The 22754-nt window shown below is 40.4% G+C and overlaps 2 protein-coding genes and 1 long non-coding RNA gene across 3 annotated transcripts; 2 read left to right on the forward strand and 1 right to left on the reverse strand.

The window, feature by feature from the left end:
- Positions 1 to 1929: 1929 nt before the first annotated feature.
- Positions 1930 to 10686, forward strand: cmtm8b (CKLF-like MARVEL transmembrane domain containing 8b). The gene is made up of 4 exons (XM_088928443.1): positions 1930 to 2476; positions 7117 to 7290; positions 9375 to 9494; positions 10157 to 10686. Exons 1-4 carry the CDS (start codon positions 2342 to 2344, stop codon positions 10241 to 10243), a joined length of 516 nt encoding a protein of 171 aa, XP_088784569.1. The 5' UTR covers positions 1930 to 2341; the 3' UTR covers positions 10244 to 10686.
- On the reverse strand, positions 10678 to 13568 carry LOC148822508 (uncharacterized). The gene is made up of 2 exons (XR_016093815.1): positions 13124 to 13568; positions 10678 to 12881 (listed from the first exon to the last, which is right to left on the reverse strand). It is a non-coding gene; the product is annotated as an uncharacterized LOC148822508 (long non-coding RNA).
- Positions 12876 to 21495, forward strand: cmtm7 (CKLF like MARVEL transmembrane domain containing 7). The gene is made up of 5 exons (XM_088928444.1): positions 12876 to 13911; positions 16624 to 16800; positions 18102 to 18200; positions 18920 to 19001; positions 19506 to 21495. The coding sequence occupies exons 1-5, from the start codon at positions 13792 to 13794 to the stop codon at positions 19517 to 19519; spliced, it is 492 nt and encodes a 163-aa protein (XP_088784570.1). The 5' UTR covers positions 12876 to 13791; the 3' UTR covers positions 19520 to 21495.
- Positions 21496 to 22754: the final 1259 nt, after the last annotated feature.

Below are 22754 nucleotides of genomic sequence, written 5' to 3' on the forward strand. Positions count from 1 at the left end.
CCCAGAAAGGCTGGGTCCCTGCAGGCTAATTTGGTATAAGGTCTCAGTAGTGCCCCAGTGTCAAGACACCATGCCCTCTGGTGTATTGGCGACGGAATTCCTTTTCAGCAAACCAAAATCATGAGCACAATCCGCAATTTTAGCAATGGTTTCAGTGGTTTGGCACCTGATGCCAGTGACTTCCTCTCTGCCTGCTTGTTTGTGCTCCAGCTGAGGCGTGCTTGGCTGCAGCATCTTCGTCGCAGCTCCAGCTCCATGTTTACTGGAAGCTGTTGCTGGACTGACCGTTGGATTTAGGCCGTGGTGATGCGTGTTGAAAAAATAAACTACAGCTGAAAAGAAAGCAGTGTCTGTGCAAGCCGACTAGCTTAGTAAATTTTCCCTGTCCAAATAGTAATATCAACCTGAAAGTAATAGCTGCTGAGACAGTTCATTATAACAAGGTAGGGGGTGTTTCCAGCCTTTCAAACATCCCTCTCTGAGACAGGACATCCGTCATTCCTCATCCGCCCTCTGATTTCTTCGGGGAAGAGATAAACAGAATATCTGTTCCACCCCCGTCTGAAAAAAACAACCTCGTGTTGTCTTCTGATAGTTCCCCTGATTTGTTCGCCTACAAAATAACTTTTTTGCATTAATCTGGTGCTTTATGTTTAAAATATGTTTAAAATGCACACAGAGGATCTCCAATATGCCACGGCCAGTGAAAAGGCACGTCCAGGTCGCGCGACATCCAATGTCGTGTGTTTTTACAAAAAGATTTCAATTAAATTCATGGGGTACCTATATCCCCCACGTGACCGCATGAGTTTTACTTTTGTTGATGTTGATGACTCTTTTTGAAAGATTACTTTGTTTCACACTACTCCGTTTAGGATGTCCTTTTCTTTTCTCTGGGAAAGGGACAATTCTCTGTCAAGACACTGCAAACAAACCGGGTGAAAAGGCGTCTCAGAAACTACCTTAATCAGAGTCGAGGTGTTTTCTCAGGCGTCGGTTATCCTGTTTGCATAGAAAAGAGACAATAACTTTACCATTCGAATAAACAACTAACAACCTACAAGTTTAGATTGAATTAAACTGATTTAATTTAGTCTGTTGTCTGGTGTGTGAATACACAAAAAGATGCAGAATACACAAAACGAACCGACTGGCTAAAGACACAACCAAGTCATTGCCAGAAACCAAACACGGAAAAACCACAGTTAGCTTTTAACTGGGATAATGCAATCATATAAAGTGTTTGTTTTAGAAGCCATAAAATTCCAATACGAACTATATTTTGTACCGAAATATGAAATGTATGTCAGTTTAGTCAAGAAAGACTGGACGTGCATCTCAATAAACTCAATAGTTTTAAGTTTTTTTGGGGGTAATTTTACTTCTATTTCCAAGATATTTTAATTAGCAACACTATGATCTATGCATTCGATACTTTTGTATCTTTATTAAGCATTTTCAAAAAGCAAGCGTCAGGAGCATCCACAGCAACAGCATTTAGTGCTACATATGCGTGAAGTGTTTTTAATGTAGATAGATAAGACTTTATGAATCCCGTAGGGAAATTGATGTGTTACAGCAGTTCAGCCCAAGACAAGCAAAAACAGACATCAGAATAGTTATAAAAACAAAAGACAACAAAATACATATAAAATAAATAAAAAACAAATGTGTGATTTATTTGTATATATGTGATTGTATGCATGTGATTCAATAGTAAATGTGAAGCCTGGAAGAAAAAGGGATCTGGAAATTATTTATCAATTATGGAGTTCTAGTTATGAGGTTTGCCTAGCATAAAAATGTAATAAAGCGTCTCATCATTACAAGGAGGAAAAGGACATGTTCAAAGACAGGAAAAGTAAAAGCCCACACGTCACCTGCGAGCATACCCGCCTGTTACCTGGGGGCGTCTACTCGGAAGCTCTTTACAGGAGACGAGACAAGAAACTTAATGTTTCTCTCGGTTTCCACTTCATATTCGCATTTTGGCCGACTGCTATTCTCCTCGCACACCTCTGGAAAACTGTGGATCCTAAACCCTGTAACAGTAACATGGGGCTTGTAAAGTTATCCGACACGTAGAGTTTCTACTGCTATTAATATACGATTAGAGATCTGCGCTCTCTCCGAATTCCTCATGGAATCGGCTGTAGCGTCGGGATGCGAGACTTGAAGCATTTCTGATTAGATGGAGGGTTAGATCAGTATTCCCCGCATCCAGCTGATCTGTTTCAACAAGACGGTCATTGCTCTGAGAGAACAAGGCTATAACCTGATTGCGGTCTTCGCCTGGATTTCGTTTTCGCTGCGAGGTAAAGAAGCGGTCGAGCCAGCGAAGATGGAAGACGGTTCGAGGTCTCACACGGTCATCACCACCAGCAGCTCGTACTCTGAAAACTTCTCCACCTCGACGCTGGCATATGACAAACAGTTCATTCAGACTGCTCCGGGGATCCTCGTGTTCGCCGAAATCGTGAGTATGGCTTTGCAAAATAACCTCCAAAAAAAAAAGTAGTATTCGACCTGAAAAGGGGATGGAGAGAGCTCAGGTGTCAACAGCTTGTTACAAAACCGAAGAATGCCTGAACGCTTATGATCACGTTTTATCGATAAAGCACTGCTGAAGAAAGAAAAAAAACACAAAATACAAATGAGAGATCAAATGTTAAAACACGAGGAAACTGATTTTACCTTCGTATTTCACTCGTGGTACTCTTTAGATACTCTATGGTTATTTTTTACGATTCTTTTACTGGCAACCTAATTGGAAATTCACCCGTTAACACCGCTGTTTTTATTCTGTCAGGCAGAGTGTTCCTAAAATGCTTCACAAAGGGTGATTGCCCCTTTCCAAGTTTAGGGGGTGCCCTGGTTTTGCATTCATGTGCACGATCCCTGGAATTCGACAGGAATAATGGACCATTGTTAGAACCGAGTCTGAAGCTCTCTTAAAGGCTGGGAAATTGCCAGCAATACGATCAATTATTTATATCTGAGAATCAAGCATTACTTTTTAAGCATAGAATGAAACAAGAAAAATGTTTTTTTTGTTGAAAAGGAGCTTTTTAAATGACGAAATGACATGGCTTTATCAACAACTACGAGGTTACTGAGTTGTGTTTGTATTTGATGTATTTTTGTACTAAGAATGTTTTTTTCTCCGTTTGCAAATATCTAATATCTTATGCTCTCTTATATCTTATAGTAGCCTGCATCAGCTAGTTGTACGTCCAAACATGGCTGATTGGTTTTAATTGCATGTGTGAACGGAGGGATGAAACAATCATTCTCTTAAGTCTGTCAAAGTGAAAGTCGAGAAGTTGCGATGGATGAACTCAATTTAATGCCACATTCGTGCGATGGAAAAGAGATCCCCAAACTATTTAAAACTCATGTCTGATGCAACTGGATTAGGATAGAATGTGTATCTGCTCCGTGGTGAAACAGGGATGCTTTTCAGTGTTACATTAAATATTGTAGTTTTTTTTTAGTTAATCATTATTCAAGGGAAGTCTAAACTATGGTTAACCTGAAAGGAACTGATTGTGCTACCCGTTTAGACTGAAATACCTCCAACATTATCTGCCTCTGTATCTGTACATTGTCTTCTCTACTTGACAGGTCTTTCTTGGTCCCGCTGGAAATGTATTAAGTTGCAATGCTTGAATTTATTTCAAAAATGTTTTTTTTCCAACTAGGGCCATTTTCAATGATAATCACAGTTTAGCAAACATGCCAAGAAGGCAACTTACTGTACCCATCCTCTTTCAAAACATGGTTGAATGAAATCCTTGAAATTCTTGGATCAGTTAGCTGCTAATACCCAAATGAGCTAGATGGGCCTAATTGACCTTTTCTCATTTGTAACATTGTCATCATTAATGTCTAAGTACACAAAACAGCAGGACTCATTCAAGTCTAATGCCACCAGCGATGTGAGTCAGAGGTGTCCCGATATGTGGAAACCGATAAGGAAATTGGTGGATTAAGAATAAACAGTAAGATGTATTGTTTCAGGTGACATCGTGGAACCAATTTGTTCTAGTTTTGGGATAGAAAAGGGTAAGAAAATGAACACTTGTGCTATAAGTATAGTGTCCCTTCAAGTAGATACTTTGTTAGCCATTATAATATGATAAAGGATAGTAAGTGTGGAGTTAAATTGCTTGTAATGTACAATAAAAGCAGTTCACTCTGTGCAAACTCCAAGATAAATGGCAAAACACTGAAACGCAACAGCACAGAAGGTTCTCGAAAACGCAGAAAGAGGAATGTGCCCTTAAAATTGTAACTATATCCCCCAAAAATAAAGTGGACACCACTGCTTTTTTATTGGGGAGTGCTTAGGAAAATATCAAACACAGGGCAAAAAAAGTAGTTGAATTGTTTTCTGAAAACAAGTCATATGAAGAGAAGATATAAGTGTTACACGAATCACCACAAAGGAAATCAGTTCACAAATGTGGGAGATTTAAAAAAAAGAAAACAGATAAAATTATTTCTGTGCCCAACTCCATATGCCAAACATATGGTATGCTTCCCCATGGGTTATTTTCTGATTATGCTACACACACCATACAGTGTACGTTGTGGTTAAAGTACAGTAGTCCACAAAGGTCTGCTGAAGACTCACATACATTCTACAAGCTTTCAGCATCCTGAAAGTCCATCCCTTAGACACAATAACATGAGCCATCATAGTCTGCTAACGGCTACCGTAATAAGATCATAAGGTTATAAACGATAGGTATTTCGGCCCAGCAAGCTCTCGGAAGTCAGCAGTTAATTGCTCTGAGAAGAGGCTGAATATGAATAGAAGGTAAGATTACAGAAAATCACACACCTGGTGATATCAGGTCAGAAATCAGGAAATAAAAAGGTGCATAAGCAATTGAGAACTGTTGAATAACATCTGATTTACTCGATACTAGAGAGTACACAATTATCTGTTTGGGCTCTCTTTTTATTAGGAGTGTTTTTTTTGGTTTTGTTTTCCCATTGATGTCTGAATCTGACATTGATTTCCACAGCTTATACATTTTCTTTAACACTTGTCCAAAAAAAGCAGGAAAATTTCCAACACTGTCTGAACTGCAGTGCAGTTAATGACCATATTTTAAAACGGACATTACCTAATAAGGCTTTCCTGGTATAATCTATATGCAATCAGAAAATAGGTTTTAAGCATCAGTTAGGAGAATTAGAGTCTCTGCTAGTTCACAATAGGATTTCCTTTTTCCTGTTAGAAATACAGTTATTTCAATTTACAAAACAATTAAAAGTACCCCAGAGATGGCAATGTGGATGATTATGCTAGTACTCGATCTGTAAAATGAAATGCACAATTTCCCTGCAACTAAATTGCACAAGCACTTACAAAACCAATGCTAATGACACAATTATTAGTTCTCTTACTGAATATTTTTTAGAGGAAATGAATGATTCCGCTTTTGTAGAACTCTTCTCCTTTTTGGTTCCACACTTTGTTCTTTCAGCTATTTGTTGTTAAATGACTCAGATTGCATGATAAGTGGATAAAACCTTGTGAAACTCCCTGAAAATTGTCCCCTTGTTTATTCTAGTTATACAAGAAAGAAATATAAGGAAAATAGCAGGAAAAGACTGCAAATTCTCAGTGGAACCTTAAAAGTTTTTCAATCATCCAAAGAGATCAGCTTTATATAAAAAGGAATTTGATCTCAAAGTATACTCCTCCCATCATACAAATATTCTGCGATGTGAAAAAGATCTTATATAGACATGTCCGTTTTTATGAATGAAGCCCGATGTCAAAATCATTAAAGAAAACATTCATTTAAAAGGCACAGATTGTCAAAGATACACAACTGACTGCAATCTGACAAGATGATACTAAACACCCCCTAAGGTGTTCAACTGAAAATCCAACACCTAATAGCAACCAGCTGAAGGAACTGGCAGCTGGCCTCAGAGCTCGTGAGACAATGTGTGAAAGTTCAATAGTTCAGTTTTGTCTGATGCATTTTCAAGTTTTAAAGCAGATCTAAAATATTCTGGGGGAACAATGAGACATTCAGTTTTGCTAAGATAAAATATCGCGTTTCCATGCATGCTGGTGCCCGTTTTCTGCAGGTTTAACAGTTAGGTTAGTTTTGATCTGAAGAGGTGGAAGTACAATATAAAACAAGTCGAGCCAACAGTCCCTTCCTGTGTACTTGCATTGTCTCCCTTCCTTCCACGTCTTTGGTGGGAACTGCACAGAATGCAGTCTCAGCCTGTCCTTAAAATAATCTCTCACTTGGACACTCAGCTCAGCTGCCCTCCACCTCTCCCCCCACACACACACACACACACACACCACCCCCTGGAAGAAAAATGTGAGTTTTCCTCTTGAGCTTAAATTGAAATCAGGAAGGCAACTGAGGACTTCCCTAACATAAGAAAAGCAAAAACATCACACTGCACAGCAAAAATGGCACAAATTCATGCAGTGTTTTAGTTGCAGGCAAACAGCACTTGATAGGTTGAAATTATTCAGCTCATCCAGGGTGAAAATGAACATGTGAATTCCAGTGGGAAAGAATCTGTTTTACAGTGACTCAAAGTGTAAAACTAATTTGTCTGTCATTCCCATTTTATTCAGTTCATCATTGTCAACTTTTTCAGAAGAACTAAATGGGCACTCTAACACTAACCCCTCTCTTTTTGGCCTTTTTCACAAATGTTGGTAATCCTCCAGACTTCAGATTTCACACTCCTTAATGTCAAAGGTCATGCATGCTTGTAGCGTGTGTTATGTGTGAGCGCGAGAGAAAATGGTGTTCTTACTCGGATCTTTTGTCCAAATGGAGGTGAAAATGATTCAGTCTGACAAAGAGAGGAGAATGCCTACTTCCAAACGAACAAGCTGAACAAAATGTACCACAATCGGTTGCTTCTAAAATCAGATCACTTTATTGGCCGCATACAATTTCTTGGGGTCACAAACGTGACAGAGATAGTTTCAGTTTAAAAAAAGATGGTAGCTAATGAGTGATTAGGGACTGAGAAATACATTTATGTTATGATTTTGTGCACATTTCCCATCCCCCTGGCATTCCTGCAAATAATGTGTGTTTCTCTGCTTCCCTGCAGGTCCTTGGCCTGCTAGTTTGGACCCTGATTGCGGGGACGGAGTATTTCCGGGTGCCAGCATTCGGCTGGGTGATGTTTGTGGCGGTGTTCTACTGGGTGCTGACCGTGTTCCTTCTCATCATTTACCTGACCAGGGCTCACAGCAGGATTCCTCAGGTCCCGTGGGCAACAGTGGTATGTCACACCCCATTAACGTTTCCAGATTTCACCTCGACCGCGAATATGTTCTGGTTGTGGAAGAGCAGCCACCCGAGGAGAAATCTCCCGACATAATTTTGAGAAGGAAACAACAGCGAGGTCATCATTCATCAGGACAGGCCAGGGAAACGGTTTAAAGATTAAAAAGAAGCTTCGAAGGAGAGGAAAAACGTGCTGACCTCAGGCTTCTCAGTGTTGCAGCCGTTTTAGAAGCAGCAAGTGTGCTCAGTAATCTGCTAGCAGAGACATACTCGGAGAAAAGGAAAATACACATCTTTAAAAGTTCTACAGATTCACAGCAAATGTGTTAAGGTTCTAGTAGTAGATCAGCAAAGAGAGGAAGGGAAATGAAGGGGATACGTGGGATCACAGATGATTAGAGTATAAACACAGATGTCATACACTTCACATGGGAAAGAGTAAGGGTTTCTGGAGTCTGCTGGCTGTCCTTTACCGATTTAAATACTTGGAATCACGTATACTTTCCCTTTTCACGCATGTTGTTGTGAAAAACGTAAGGACCTCAAAGCCCGGGTGTTCATTCTCTGACATTGTAATTCGAGTCCTTTCAATTCATGCTTGTGTGCAAACCTCAGTTTAGGGAGCTGTTTGGCTGAGTCTCGGGTGACCCAACAGCGAAGAGTATTGAAATGGTTTGTGAATGATACACCACGACTCCACCTTAGGACAGCAGCTCTCAGCCCTGGTCTTGGAGCAACCTGTGTCCCCTGGTGTCCATTTGGGCTCCTAGTCCCCCTTCCCACTCCTGACTAAAAGAGCTCTGAATCGGTGATCAATTATCAACAGGCAGACACTGTTGGGAATGACGCTGCTTAGACATTACACATTAACAAGCAGATTATTTGTCAGCAGCAAGTAGCGCTGTTGTTTAAGGGCCCAGCTGGAACAAGCCCAGCAGACACGGAGGTATCCCAAGTCACTGTGCACCGTTATTCTCTGGTAGAAATATGAAAAGTCCTTTTAAATAAAGATCATTTACAAAGAAGCTTAATCATTTTTTGATGATTTTTGTATGAAATAGTGTTAAGGATAATGGAGCATGTTAAATATATTCATTATTTGCACAAAGTGAACTTATATTCATATTTCCAGTATATATTAACACAGTGGAGTTCTTTGTCTTCAGCCTCAGAAGAGGTGTGGGCAGAAATACACTCACTCTCCAGTCTGGGTTTTCCTTATGGAAAATTTAAGGCAAGTTACCCCTCTAAGTGTGGAGTGGGTAGTTTTTTCCATTAGAGTGGTCTCCTTTAAAGCTTACTCTCAAGAAAATATAAACTTTAAATTTGCAAGTTTATTTTAAAGTATATTTGTTGAATGTTATGGTTCTTTGCTTTTTTGAAGACATGGGCACGTGAAATTGACCTGAGTCACTTCTGGAGCCAAGACTCTTGTGAGGAAGAGCTGTAATTTAGGTTTTGTGCACCGCCTTCATAGAAATTGTATTTATAGAGTTATATATGAAATATGAGCTAGTATGCTATTCTAGTCTTCTTGAACAGAGCCAGTCAACTTTCATATCTGCATTCCATGCTGTTGGAAGTGTGTTCTGTTCCAATGAATCCTTAATTAGCTAAGTGATCTGCAACACCTGGATTTATTGAGCAATTAAGGATCCATTCAGCACATAACAGGAGTGGGTCAAAGGATTATGCAGTGGCATAGACTCCAGGTGCTCACAATGACTTCTCCTAGAGCAGTTGTTCCCAGTCCTGGGGCTGGTGACCCTCACACCTGCTGGTTTTCATTCCAGCCCACCTTCAGTAGAGAACTGAAGCCTTTGATTGAATATTCACATTTAGTTCTAATCACAAGTTTGGGATTTTATTTCACCTACACCATACAAAGGGTAAAGCTCCAGCATGTTTGAACAGTTCACAGTAATCCGATTATTCTTAAAGCAGAGAACGGTTGGATTGTGGAACCGAGGGCTGCGCTGGAACAGAAGCCAGCAGGTGTGGGAGTCACCAGGACTGGGCTGGGGAGGGCGGTCTGGTTGCTGATCTTGTCCCCTTTCCCCTCTCTCCCCCCCCCCCCAGGGCCTGTGCTTTAATGGCAGTGCCTTCGTCCTGTACTTTATCGCCGCGGTGGTGGATGCGGCGTCGGTCAAAGCAGCTCCACCCAGTGGGTACAACTTCAACAGCTGGGCTGCCTCCTCGGTGAGTCCAGTCGCGAGGGGCGCGACTCTTCTTAAAAAGTGAAAGAATTAAGAATCGCCTCCCTCCTCCACCGCTTTGCATTGCTGAGGTTCAGTCAACACAACGTCGTGCAGGAGTGGCTTTTTGAAGAGGTGCAGTGTACTCCCGATTTACCCACACGCCCCGTGAAATAGGAACAGAGACCAGCACAGTCCGGATAGATTTACAAACTGGAGAATGGGTCCAGCTTTAAAAATTGTTTTTTGTTCCCGTTTCACTGGGGATTTGATTCCATGTGAGGGACACTGCACATTTAACACGCAGGAACATCCCTAGGTGAGCTGTTAAACTCCCTTTCTGGCCCAGCTAGTGGCTGAGCTCTGTTGGGTCGTCTAATGGATTCATTTCATTGACCATATCTCACTGTTTCATTACCTCTGAAAACCATTAAGAAAATATTCTTACTTTTATACAGAAACGATAACTAGTTTAATTGGCAGCTCAGGTTAGAAAGAACAGCAGAAGACATTAGGCTCTCCAGGAAGTAAGTTTGAAACGCTGTTGTGTTAAAAAAAAAAAGTAAAGAACAGATATTTTTCCGGATTGCTTGTATGTGCAGTGAGTAACCATGTTCTTCCACTGCGTGTAAAAGTGTATGAATTCACTCTTCTCTTTTGTTTCAGTTCTTTGCATTTTTAGTAGCCCTGTGCTATGGAGGAAACACATACTTCAGTTTTAGATCCTGGAGATCAGGGGATGATGACAACTGACATCTTCATTTACATAGCACTTTAATACCTGAGGAAGGCACTTGGACACCTATGACCTGTTGGACAAAGAATATTTAAACAACTTCTTTCGGCATCAGACAGCATATTAAAGCAGAAAAAAAAACCTCAAGTGCTTTAACAATGTCTTTCCTCTGGAAAGATAGACAGTATCCTTTCCAAGACCTGAGGTGACTGTTTTTATAGTTTTGGAATGGTGCATTTTAATTTAACTTAAATCCTAACCATGGTTTAATTCCTTCCCCCCCCATTGAATACAACATTTAACCATTATCTGATAATATGTTGATTTCTTAACATCATGCAGTTTATTAAAAACCGAGCATTTTTCAATGCTATTACAAAAAGGTGGCTTTCCCCACTATTTTTTTTCTGAGTGTAATGTGTTTGTCTTCCATTTCTTTAAATAAAAAGACTTTTTGTTTGATCTTATTTTTATTTTACAGTTCACTGAAATAAAATACCATACAGGATAACGGTAAACCCCCAAACCAGAGTTTTCGCCTTTTAATGATTTTAGCATCTGTCCCCTAAAGGGCAACTATCAAATCCGTTTCCATAGTATTGCAATATCTATTCGTAAGTCAGAAGTAAGTCTTTATAGCTTAGGATGGAAATTAAAAGTATGGCAATGCTATACCCCAGCCTCTTCTTTTAAAAGAAGTCTTTAAAAACCACAGACAAGATACCCAAGGGGGAAATAAAAGATACAACACTATTGTACAAATACAAAATCAGTGTCTTTTAAAGTCTAATAAAGTTTGATACTAAGCAAGTGCCCAGTCAGATGCATGTTTGTTGCAATACAACCTCACCGAGCTGAGCAAGCCTGCCTCTGGAGTTGGAGGAACTGCGAGACCTCCCAAGAGCAGGAGGCATTGGCCACTAGGTGGCACGATTTCTGTACAATCCAGGTTCCTTAGAATTCCCTTCATCCAATTGGTGAAGCAACCTCTCACTTTTCTACCTAAACTGCTGTGTAAGGGGGCGTATATTTGTCTTAGAGTTTATTATGAGCGCCATTACTGCATAATCGCATGTGCAAGGCCGTGCTACAGGGACCTGTTGAGTCTATACTGAAAGGAATGTCAATACAAAAAAAAAAATCAACCTTTATTCTGTTTAAGCAAATTGCAAGAACTATTTCATTTAACACTTTGCAGCAGGAAAAGCATTTACATAATCAGAGATAAGGACAAAACACCAAGGGTTAAAAACCCCTTTCTGAGCCCTGCACAGTAGAAAAGCTGGGAAGTCTTAAACTGCAGTGTCTGCTCTTCTGATGAAGACATCCCCCTCCCCCAACACAGCTGCTGCCATACAATGGACTGTACACAACACTCAGGTGGGTCTGCACCTTGTCAACAGAAATGAATCCCTCCCTTTATGCAAAGAGCACAGATTCTTAGGGATAAGAAATGCAAGGAATTATTGAAAATATTCCTATTGTTTTTATGAAAGACTTCATAGGAGAAAAGAATTATGAAATTCTCCCTACCTACTACACATTTCTTAGATTCAGACCACATAAACCACAAATCAAGATGGTAAAGGGTCTAGATCAAAGTCATTGGGGGAAATTATTCACTCATAAGAGGTTCAGAAGTGTTAATATGTACAATAACAAAATGCAAGGGAAAAAACAATATGGAAATGAGTGCGTTTCTAACTCACCAACCTTATTTTATGGTGCATTTTGCTTGCATTTTGAATGTAAATGCTCGTGCAGGCTTGCGACAGAATTAGAACGCGAGATGGTTTTACAAGCCACTATGTGGAAGTGGCCGAAAGGGAGACGTCACCCCCACTCTTCCGCTCTCACTTCCCTTTTTTGGGGCGACAGCTGAGCGGCTGGCTACAGTGCATGTGGACTGTGCGACTCTGCTGCCCGTCACCTCCGGTCACTCCTCTGGGTTTCTTCCCCTCACTAGGGAAGTGTTTCCTAACCCCCCCCCCCCCCCCATGTACATATACCCACCCCACCCCTTTACAATGCAGAGTATTTCTGTAAATAAACAGACCTGCAGCCTTTTGTGCCTGTCTGGATCTTATTTACATGGCTGGAGATCACCTGGTAAACTGCTAGAAGTCACGCAGCAAGTCGGTACTGACTCGAGAGTGTAACCTCTGTTTTTGGTTTGAAACACTTCAATCAGATACTGCACCTTACTGTATTTCTGCTGTACATCCTAACTTTCTTTTTGTTCTGGGATTCTAGTTGCAGTTGAGTTTGGGAGTTACGCTTAAACAAGACAAAAATCATAGCATAGATCCATTACTTCCACTAACTGACAAAGCTGCCGATTTTTGTGGGATTCAAAAGCATACCATGGGCATTAGGGTTAAAGGTCTCTTTGACAGAAACTGGAGGTTCACGTTTAAATAGTGATCGCCAACTGCAGATACGACATACCAATACAGCAAGTACTTAACAGGTTCAGTTAAGGATCAGGGTAAAGTTGCCATGACATTTCTAAATCAAGTGTGAACAAAACGTAAACTTGCTTCTGCTGTGAAGTCATCTCGGAGTATCCGATTAAATGCTCCAGTCTGCAGTAGCTACAGGGTCCTCCAAGAGTGTCGGAAAAGCGGTCAAATCTTTTTTTCCCCGCCTCTTTTGCTTTAAAGAGAAAGAATCTGCGTTTGCGATCATGAAATGTTAATCAGTGTCAAACAATTTACTTTAAAAAAAAAAACTAAGGGGATTGATTTCAATATCATTATATTCCTTTGAGGCAATAACTGCATGATGCCTGCAACCTAAGTCAGCCATGATATTTAAAGCCATTTATAAACAATTACACAGAGTATTTTGAAGTGCAAGTAGTACCTTGTCTGCAGTAACAAACACACACTCCTTACCCTCAGCGACGTTACTTGTGTTTGCTTCTGGGAAATGATTCTCAACCCCGAGAGGAAGAAAGCTTGCCCAGACAGTAGCACCCAGTTATTTGCAGCTTATTCCTTGTCAGGTATAAACTGAAACCAAAGTACCAACCGCCGCTACTCCAAGGAATATTTGCAGTGGTTTAAACGCCGGAAGACAACTTCGAAATGTTTTTTTCTGCCCCTTAAGTTTAGATGAACAAGCAAAGCAGCCGAAGGGCAAACTGCAGAATGCATCTAGCTCATTTCTCGATCTCTGGACAAAGTAACCGCTCATAACTGTGCGGAGTACACGTAAATGTTACAGATGTTAAAGAAAGACCAAGACCAGCTACGATCTTCTCCCAAGTCTCGTCCCGCAGAAAGACAAACAGCCACGGCTCAGACTTCACAGCTGTCCCAGCTGTGTAAATACTTGTACAGCAGTCTGTTATTTGCTAGTGTGACCTCATTTAAGTCCCCGCCTCCGTAGTATGATGGATTTCACCAAAAAAAAAAACGAGCTTAGTCCGCGACGTCCGTTTCTCCAAACTGCTACGCCCTTTCTCTCTGCTTCATGAAGGCCTTGGAAAAAAAAGGAAGGAGGAATATATAGTTTTTAAGAGGTTCTTAAAGCATTATTAGTACTTTTTCCCTTAAGTAAGATGTCCCATACGATAGTAACGACAACCACCACCTCCACAACCTCTGGCAGCTCAGACGGCGGTGCAGTATACTTCGGCTATGCAAGGTCTCTCCCGGGGATACTGAAGATTGCACAAGTGGTAAGAATCGTCTTTTATTACACACATTGCCTTTAATGCAGAGCATTAAAAAGTAACATTTCAGAAGGCGCTATCGACCGCAAACGCCCCTTCGTATGCGAGATCTTCCGCTTTATGAAGAAGACAGGGCGTGTGGTCAGGCGTTAGGCGTGACTGTATAGAACAGCGACAGTTCTGTACTGTTTGGGTCACTCGGCAGCACCTGACTGACATTTGTCGCATGTCGGTTGTACACACCAGTCCAGAGACTACAGATGGTCTTCTACAACTAATGCAAAACCTGCCTTCATGCACAGAAACCGTGGACAGCAATGACTAATCCGAAACATTCGGTTATTGTAAAAAAAAAACAATGGTTAGGAATTAGTGAAGTACTGGAAAATGGTCCGATTATTTTGACAATTATTAAAGTATAACATTTTAACAGATTTAAAAGTCCGTCTTCTTCAGGCTTTTATCACACTGGTATGCATCCCACAGTTAATTTTCAATCTATTAGTTGTGCGGATTGGCTTTTAATAATCCTTTCACTGGTACGAGCGTTTTAATTCTGTATCAAAATTTAACTACATAGAATAAGTGTATTGAACCAGGGACCCTCTTATGCTTTGTACAGTACGTCAAAATGCATTCAGTACGTGCAACAGAAGCAGTTTCTTTCTTATATTAAATACTACTTTGTACTTTATTTTTTAAAGAAAGAAGAAAAAAATCTGTTATCGCACCTACTGTCCAGTTAAACCCTTGAATTAGTTTCTCATTCTGGACCAAAAAGAACAATTTGCAATTGTAATCAGTAGTTGTTCTCGAAGATATATCTCCTGTGTTGGCTATGTCATTTTGTGTGGTCGCCAGTGGCGCAGAACACAAAAATAGCATTTATAGAAAAAAAAATCTTGGAACTTACCAATTGTTTTGTATATTCACAATTTGGAATTGCCAGGATTATTCGTTGTTAACTACAGGCTTAGAACAGGACTGTGAAGACAAGCCATTTTAAATTATTTAAATAGTTTTCTCCTGTGTGCTCGAATTTTGCCCCAGCTGAGTTCTAGATCACTTGCTGATTGATTTAATTGTTTCCTGTTTCAGGCTTATTTTTAAATTTATGTTGAATTCCCCTTAAAAAAAGCTGAACGTGATTTCTATCTGATATCAAGGCTGGTACTAATAAGTGAGTTATGGAAATAAACCTCATTCTAGCGTTTTAGCTGAAAAAAAGACCAATTGGACATCAGCAGAAGGAAAAACTCCCCCATTGGAAGTGCCAGACAGTGTGCTTCCCACCTGTTTCTGTTCATCATTAATTGGTGACAAATGCTTTGTAGTCAAGTAGGGGAGGGGTGCAATTTTGCAATGAGTATCAATCAAACTGCATTAAGTTCTGTATGCTGCCATTTTTAGAAATAATGTACTTTAGCTAAAAATGTATTATTTTGAAACCAAGGCCTCTGTGCAAAAAAGACCAAGGAAGCAGATCAGCTAGAGGCTCCTTTTACTTGATTTTGAGCTTTTTGTGCCATTTCCAGTGTCGCCCAGTGCTTGGTAAACTGTCACACTGACCTTCATTCGCAAGCTAACTGCCTGCATTGGTTGTCAAATTAGATGCCTTAACAATGTGCGAACCTGGTGTTTATATTATAACAGAGATTCATTCACTAAGGTGACAATTGAGCAACATAGTGCTCTAATCAATTCTACCACAAGTAGAAACTAACAATGTGTCTCGTGGTTAAATTCAGTGGAATTAAATTCAAGTCACAACCACATATCTGGCACATAAACTTCACAGGCTGACTGCTGGTGTCTTCTGAATGTGTGCCTTGCAGTGGATACTGCAGACCTCTGTGTTTTACTGAACACTTTTAAAGTAAACATATTATGATGAAATGAAGTAACAAAACTGTTTCATTGGCCGATGGTGCCTTTTGGCATTTGCTCATCTTGTCTTTACAGTGGGCAAGCTACAGCACCTGAGCTATCAACAGTTCCCGTATTGTCATCGCTTATGCTTTACTGTTGCTAAGAATGGGACATGCACACTGTCTCAAAATGAAAAAAAGGCAACAGGAAGTTACAGATGTTTGCACCTCTTGAAGTGGAGCTATCAGCCTTGGTTCCTGGAAGACTACAAGGTTTTCTGATCTGTGTTTCAGCTCAAGTCATACAGGAACTTACAGTATCTGTTCTAATTAGTCACTGAAATGTACATATTTAAGAATTCAGTAGATGCTACTGATAGCTGAATATTTTCGTGTACAGTTTTAGTAGCAAAGGTTGTGAAAGGTATATAAGATGTTTTGCACTTCAACACTGAACTCTTTTCTGTTATATATTTTAAAGGACATGTGTAAGAGGATATCAGATTTAATACCATTCTGGAATTAATAAATATAACACTCACTGTATAGAAAATGTCACTTTTCAAAGTACTGCAAAACAGCTGTGTGAAATGGAATAGAAATGCACCTTTCATTATCAATAGAAGTTATCTGAAACTAATGCTTTTTGTCAAAACATTGAATTCTGTACCTTATCCCCCGGAAGTTGGCATAGAAGACCCATCACTGCATGTTTTGCGTGGATTGTGGTTTTTAAAACCAAGGTATTAACTTGCAGGTTTCCCTCAGTTTCCTTATATTTGAACACATGTGTGTTGTATTTGTGTCTCAGCAGTGTTGCTCTAACAGGTGTCCTGTTATTCCTCCTTAGCTGGTGCTGCTGGTTGCCTTCCTGTGTGTGCACTTATGTAGTCATTGGACCTCTTACGATGCGTACCGCTACTTTGAGGTGGTAACGGTCTGGTTTCTCATTGTCTTCCTGATATTCTTCATCATGCACGTTTTCAGGCTTCAGAGCAAACTGCCCTGCATTAACTGGACTTTTACTGTAAGTAACTTTTGCAATGTCACATTTTAAGGTTCAGTTTCCAGGTTGTATGTATCAGGAGGAATAGCTCAAAACGATCTGGTACACTCTGTAAAGTTGTACTGCTTTCAAAATTTCAAAGAGGGTCTTTTCCTGATGTCAGTTTCAAAATGCTGCACAAAGTCTTTTTGCAGTGAGGCATTAAAAAATCTCAAAATGTGCTCAAGCACCAAAATAAATTTTAAGAAATGAATAAGAACACTCCTTTTCCAAGGCTATATTATTCTTGAAACTTAGAGCATTATTAATGCAAATTACCACAAAGCTACACATGTAAAAAAACCTCTTTGGGGTTCATAAAAATAAAAATATATACTGATGGAAAAAAGAAACGCAACACCTCCTCCTCCACACTCTGGCCCTCCTGTCTGTGTGGAACAGGCTGAAGAGTGACTCATCCGCGAAGAGGACCTGATGCCACTGCTGACGAGTCCATCGCAGCCTCTGTCTGGCCCAAGCCAGTCGGGTGTGAAGTCTAGGAGGTGTGAGCAGAGGTCCCCTTGCTCTAAGGCCAGCAGCATGGAGCCTTGCAGTGACCTTAGCTTTGAATTAAGGGCTTTTTAAAGGTGACCTCATCAGGCATTGTTCCATCTGGCCCTCGTTGGGTAAAAGTGCACCTAATGAGCTTTCGTGTGATCGTCAAATTGCAATACCTCACTGCACAAGCTGTATTGCTGGTCAGAGGGCTTAAAAGAAATTGACAACTTTTTGTGAAAGTACATAAGCTGTAACTATAGTATTCTCATTCCAGAAAATGTTGCTTTTCTTTTTTCCATCATTATATATAGTTATGTTTATTTTTAAGACCCGATTTATAAGAAAGGATCTAATGGTCTTACTGAATAAGTATTAGTTCCCAGTCTATTGAGTGAGAGGCCCAAAGTATTTGATTGTTTTGCTAAGTTGTTGAACAAGAGCTGTTATGAATTTATATTTATAATGCTATACTAAATCAAGAAACTGTTTATCGCTTTTACAGCTTTTTGTATTTTAGGGTCCACAATAAAAATTATAGTTCAAGCAGGTAGCTATGTCAGCATGTGTGGGCTGTAACGGCTGTAAACCTTTACTTGTTCCAATAAAAATTAAATTCCATTGCATTTGAGCCAAATCAGAAGTTAGTTCTTCATTTTTTTAAAGCCCTAATTAAATCAGAAATAAAAGTAATTTAGAAACCATTTTTAACATGAGTTTAATAATTGAAGAATTTGCATGTGAGTGTTTACATGCGCCGAGGTAAGCTCTGTTTTGTGGCATTTCAGGAGTTTTTGCATTACGCCATCGGAACTATCCTGATCTTCATCGCGTCCATCGTCGCTGCAGTGAAGAGTCATGGGGTTTCTTGCCTTGTAGCTGGATCAGTACGTTTTGCATCTTCTGTATGTGTAACTGAGCCAGATTGTGATTTTGTTGTCACTTCCAAGAAGGAGACTTTCAGATGCCTTTCAAAGCATGTTTTTCCTGTACTTCAGCACGTTATACAGCGTGTGCTGTATGTCACGCCCTCTGTAGCCAGAGGGCGCTCCTTCTCTGTCCTGTCCCTAGTTTCCGGTCTGCTGTCCTTCCGGTCCCTCTCTTTCCCTTGGGCTATATATTTCCGGGTCTTGGACTCTGCCCTGGCTCAGCATTGACGTTCGGATGTCCTGAGACCCACCTAGCACCAGGTCGCCCCACGTCCGCTACCTGAGGGCATAGGTTTCTGCACGGCATTCCTGAACTCTTTGCACTATGAGCCCGGGCCTTTTTCCCGTTACCCGCTACGCATATGGGTCTTTTTCCGCTCTCCTGCTGCCCTCGGGTAGTCCCTCTGGACGTCCGTGACACTGTAATGCAGGATGAGATGACACTGTTGGTATATGAGTTAGATTGAGTTTTGTTTTATTAAATTAACAAGGTTTAATCCTTATTTTATCCTTAAGTTAAGGATAGTTAAGATTGGCTTTCTAATATTTGTTCAGTGCTTTCTGGCACAGTCAAAAAGGGATTTCTGTCTGCCTGTTTAGAAAAACTCACTTTTTGACACCTCCGGAGGTGGGAATGCAGAAGTCTAGGTACTGAACTGCTCCTTTAAATCTTGCAGGTTTTTGGATTTATAGCAACTTTTCTGCTTGCTGTAACTTTATGGATGTCGTACAAGGTCACATGTGGATCCCAGCCAACAGGTGAGCATGAGAAATCATTTCCTGCACCTGTACTTACTCAAATGGCTGACCCTGCGCTCTGACCCCAAGCTTCTCTCCCTGTCAGTGTGTGCAAGAAATGCAAGAAATTAAATCTTAAATAATAGAATTGTCATATTCAGAGAGACATGAAGCCAGGACGCATAGTTGAGAACAGCATACTGGTGACTAGACTGTAGACTGGTTTCTGACCAGGGCAGGCCAAGACTATGTTGGTGTTGTGGTTGTAGCTGGTAACATTGGTAAGTAAGGCAGTTTGCCTACCAAACAAGAGATTAAAAAGTGGCCTTTTTTAATTAATTTCCAGCGATGACGTTACTATGGCAAAGATTGGCATACAGTTTTGTCATCGGAGGTCCCAAAGTCACTGCGGGTCAGTTTTCTGAGATTCTTGACTGTCATGAAAACGTTGAGTAATGTTCACACGCGTATGACATCCCTGGAAGAGAAACGTGTTGAGTAACTGTTTTGTTTTGTTTCCTTTAGGCGCGGCTGTATAGAAGGAAGGCCGGGTCTTGTGTTTTCACACAAGGAGTCTGTGTGGTGGTTTTGGTGCTGTTTCCCGAATGGCAGACTCTCCACAAGGGCCTTAAAAATCAGTGTTACTTTTCAACCAAGGCTTTGTTTGTTCTGGTTAATGTGAATTCTGCACGAATGTTTTGTAATTGTTGCATAGAATTAGTGGCGTTTACATTAATATATTAAAAAGACAGGCCATCATACAACTGATTAACAGTATAATATTTATGATAACTTACTGGCAATCTTTTGTTCCAAAATGTGTTTTATAAACAGTTAAAATAACTGCCAGTTCATAGGAGCAGTCAGGTACAAGACCATACAGTTTTTATTTTATACTTCCTTCTATGTGTATTTAAACTGTCCCCCTACTTGAGTCATGATTTTCAGAAAAACATATTTTTCACTTTCTTATATATAAAACATTTTCACTGATGTGGACGGACTCTTCAGCTGCTGCTTTTTTTAAAAATGTCCGTTTCTTATGTTTGGTGGCTCCGTGAAGAGAATACAAAGCATTTCAGGCATCCTGAGACTATGTTTGGTCCATTTAAAAAAACAAACAAGGATAGTCAGTGCTTCGCAATCACAAGACAGATTGAGTTAAGAATATGCGTGGTATTTTACACAATGCTGGAGGAAGTCTTCTTTGGTCACATACCAGATCCTGAAAGTTATTTGGGAGGCTGAAGCAGTTCACAATGGCTAAGGAATGCTAAACACATTTGTGAGCTATATCAATCAGGAATCCCCTATAATATACAGTACGTGGTGATAACATCTTTTGCTTGGTACTGTATGTGCAGTTCACCAGGAAATTGTTTTCAGGCAGAACATTACAGCTCAGTTTGTTAGTGCAAGTTGTTAATAACATTTTTTTTAAAAGGTTCCAAACATTAGGAGACTTAAGTAGAAGTTAGATCTTTGCATCATTTTCAGTACTTTATGAATCCTTCCTCTGGGATTAACGTACAGTAAGTCTTTAGACAACACCCACTCTCAAATCCTGAATCATTCATAATGAGCTCTATTCCTGGGTTACTAGGTCATCATTCCTATAAACCCCTAAATCACAGCTCCTCAGTACATTTACTGCTTTCTAGGACACCTTTTAGGACTGATGAAACACATTTAAGAAGCTGTAGCCTTAAGATTTAGAAATGAATTGCAAGTAATATGCCTTAATTGTTAATTATCCATATCCATGTCTGTGTCTAGTTAATTTGTTGATCAACTAGTCAGCTTTCTGCTTTCACAGTGTGTGCAACGTTCCGAATGTGGATCAAGTGGTCCAGGAGGGTTGCTTGAACTTCCAGTCAATCGTGTACAGATTCTAGATTCTAGGAGAATGGCATGTGTGACAATGCCTTAGACTCTGATGTAAGCGCTATGGAACACAAGACCCATACCACGTGTCCTGGCCGCTATTGAAACACAAGGCAAATGTGAATTATTCCTTAAGGAAATGTAAATGTAAAAAGCAAATTAGACAAGCTTGGTGCCCATTCAAATAAGATAGTAAAAGGAGAAGATATTTGCAGCTGAACTGAAGAATATACATCCATCAGTCTATGCAATGTCCTGTGTTAGAAAAAGGTAATTCGTGTCATTATTGAATGCGATATTAATTTACTGTTTCTTTTCCCCTGTATTGTAGCACAAAAGATAAATACAGTGGTCATTCTTTGAATGTTGTTTGCAAGTCTAATTAAAAAAACCCCGCAGGTGACATAAAGGATGAGGATGGAGGAAGGCTTGGAGGATGAGGTTTTTGGAATAAATGTCCAAAATGGTGTGGACTACTAGCTTTGTGGCAGAATGCACAAAATATGTACAGCTCTTATTTTGTATTTTCACACATAAACTTCAGAAATAATTAAGGATATTAAAATCAATCTAGAAATGGTGAACTTTAGTCAAATCTCAAATTCTTGCAAAATAAAATCTGATAAACCTGTTCTTGATTATCCTTCGTGCACATTACATTTCTTCTGTGAAATAGGGAAATTAAGATATTTCCGGCTCCCTAAAATTATGGATTAAAGAATTTCCAAGCTGTAGAATAAACAGGAAACAGGGTGTAACTCTTGATGGCTGCTGTAGATTGGACTGCAACCAGAATAGTACCAGTGACTCCAATATTTTCATATTTTTGCATGACTTAAATCTGAAGTAGCAATCTGTTGCTGGTTCCATTTGGTGGGGCTTTACTGAGAAGTTTCTTTACTTCTCTCTCTGGATGGAAGTTATTTTGCTATTAAAAGAACACAAAAAAACCCAGTAAGAGGCTCCAGTCTTGCTCAGCTGCAGTCACTCCAGAATAGGAATCATCACAAAGTTTGTCCTGATCTGGATCCTGGATTCGTCAGAGGCGATTTGCTGAGGGGCTACAAAATCTGTGAACAGAGGGCAGCACAGTCACATCGCGGCTCGCAGCGCTGGGGTTCAGGGCTCAGTTCCTGGGGTGCCCTCAGCATGGAGCTCGTATGCTCTCCCCCTTCTCATGTGGGCTCCCTCCCACAGTCTAAACACACGCTGGTAGGTCAATTGGTTTCCGGGAAAACTGGCCCTGGTGCGAGTGTGTGCGTGCGTGCCCTGTGGGGGACTGGTGTCTCGTACAGAGCATAGCCTGCCTTGCTCTCAATGCTCAACAGACTCCTTGAGTGAGTGCTGCAGGTTACATTTACCTTATTGCGTTTTGTTCCTCCCTCTTGCATTAACTGGACCAATGTGCACACTGCCAGCTGCACCAAACAAGCTGCTGCCTGACCCCCTGTCTCAGAGACTGTAGGACTAGTAAGGGTCTCATACCTGAGCACTGAAGCCTCTTACAGCCCTCTTCCGCCCACCAGGAGGTCACGACTCGGAGCAGTCCTGCTTCGCTTCTTCAGTGATTTGTGCATGTGACACATTGGCTACTTCTCAGTTTTCTGCTGCTTAAATCTGTATTACACTTCTGTAAAAGCCTTAACAATATCAACATGTTGTAAGAGATGTCCAGTGCATAGTCCTGTTCAGGTTTTTCCAAGACAGAAACATGTTAATCACTTGAGCAAATTTTTGCCAAGTTCTGTGAAGCCCTTGGTAGTATAGTCCACGTCTGCCATCTGGTGGCAGTCCCAACTAATGACAACTTGTTAAAGAAATGTTTTCTGCCTGTACTGTAAGCAGGTACAGGACATTCCTATGGTTCTTGAAGTAATGTGAACGTATTTG

This window comes from Atractosteus spatula, chromosome 12 (assembly GCF_055471065.1).
Source record: "Atractosteus spatula isolate fAtrSpa1 chromosome 12, fAtrSpa1.hap1, whole genome shotgun sequence".
NCBI lineage: Eukaryota > Metazoa > Chordata > Actinopteri > Semionotiformes > Lepisosteidae > Atractosteus > Atractosteus spatula.

Coding starts and splice junctions, on each gene's coding strand:
- cmtm7 (XM_088928444.1), top strand. CDS start 13,792: ATGTCCCATACGATAGTAACGACAACCACCACCTCCACAACCTCTGGC. Junction 16,801..18,101: donor GCATTAACTGGACTTTTACT/GTAAGTAACTTT, acceptor GTGGCATTTCAG/GAGTTTTTGCATTACGCCAT. Junction 18,201..18,919: donor CTTGCCTTGTAGCTGGATCA/GTACGTTTTGCA, acceptor TAAATCTTGCAG/GTTTTTGGATTTATAGCAAC.
- cmtm8b (XM_088928443.1), top strand. CDS start 2,342: ATGGAAGACGGTTCGAGGTCTCACACGGTCATCACCACCAGCAGCTCG. Junction 2,477..7,116: donor TCCTCGTGTTCGCCGAAATC/GTGAGTATGGCT, acceptor GCTTCCCTGCAG/GTCCTTGGCCTGCTAGTTTG. Junction 9,495..10,156: donor ACAGCTGGGCTGCCTCCTCG/GTGAGTCCAGTC, acceptor CTTTTGTTTCAG/TTCTTTGCATTTTTAGTAGC.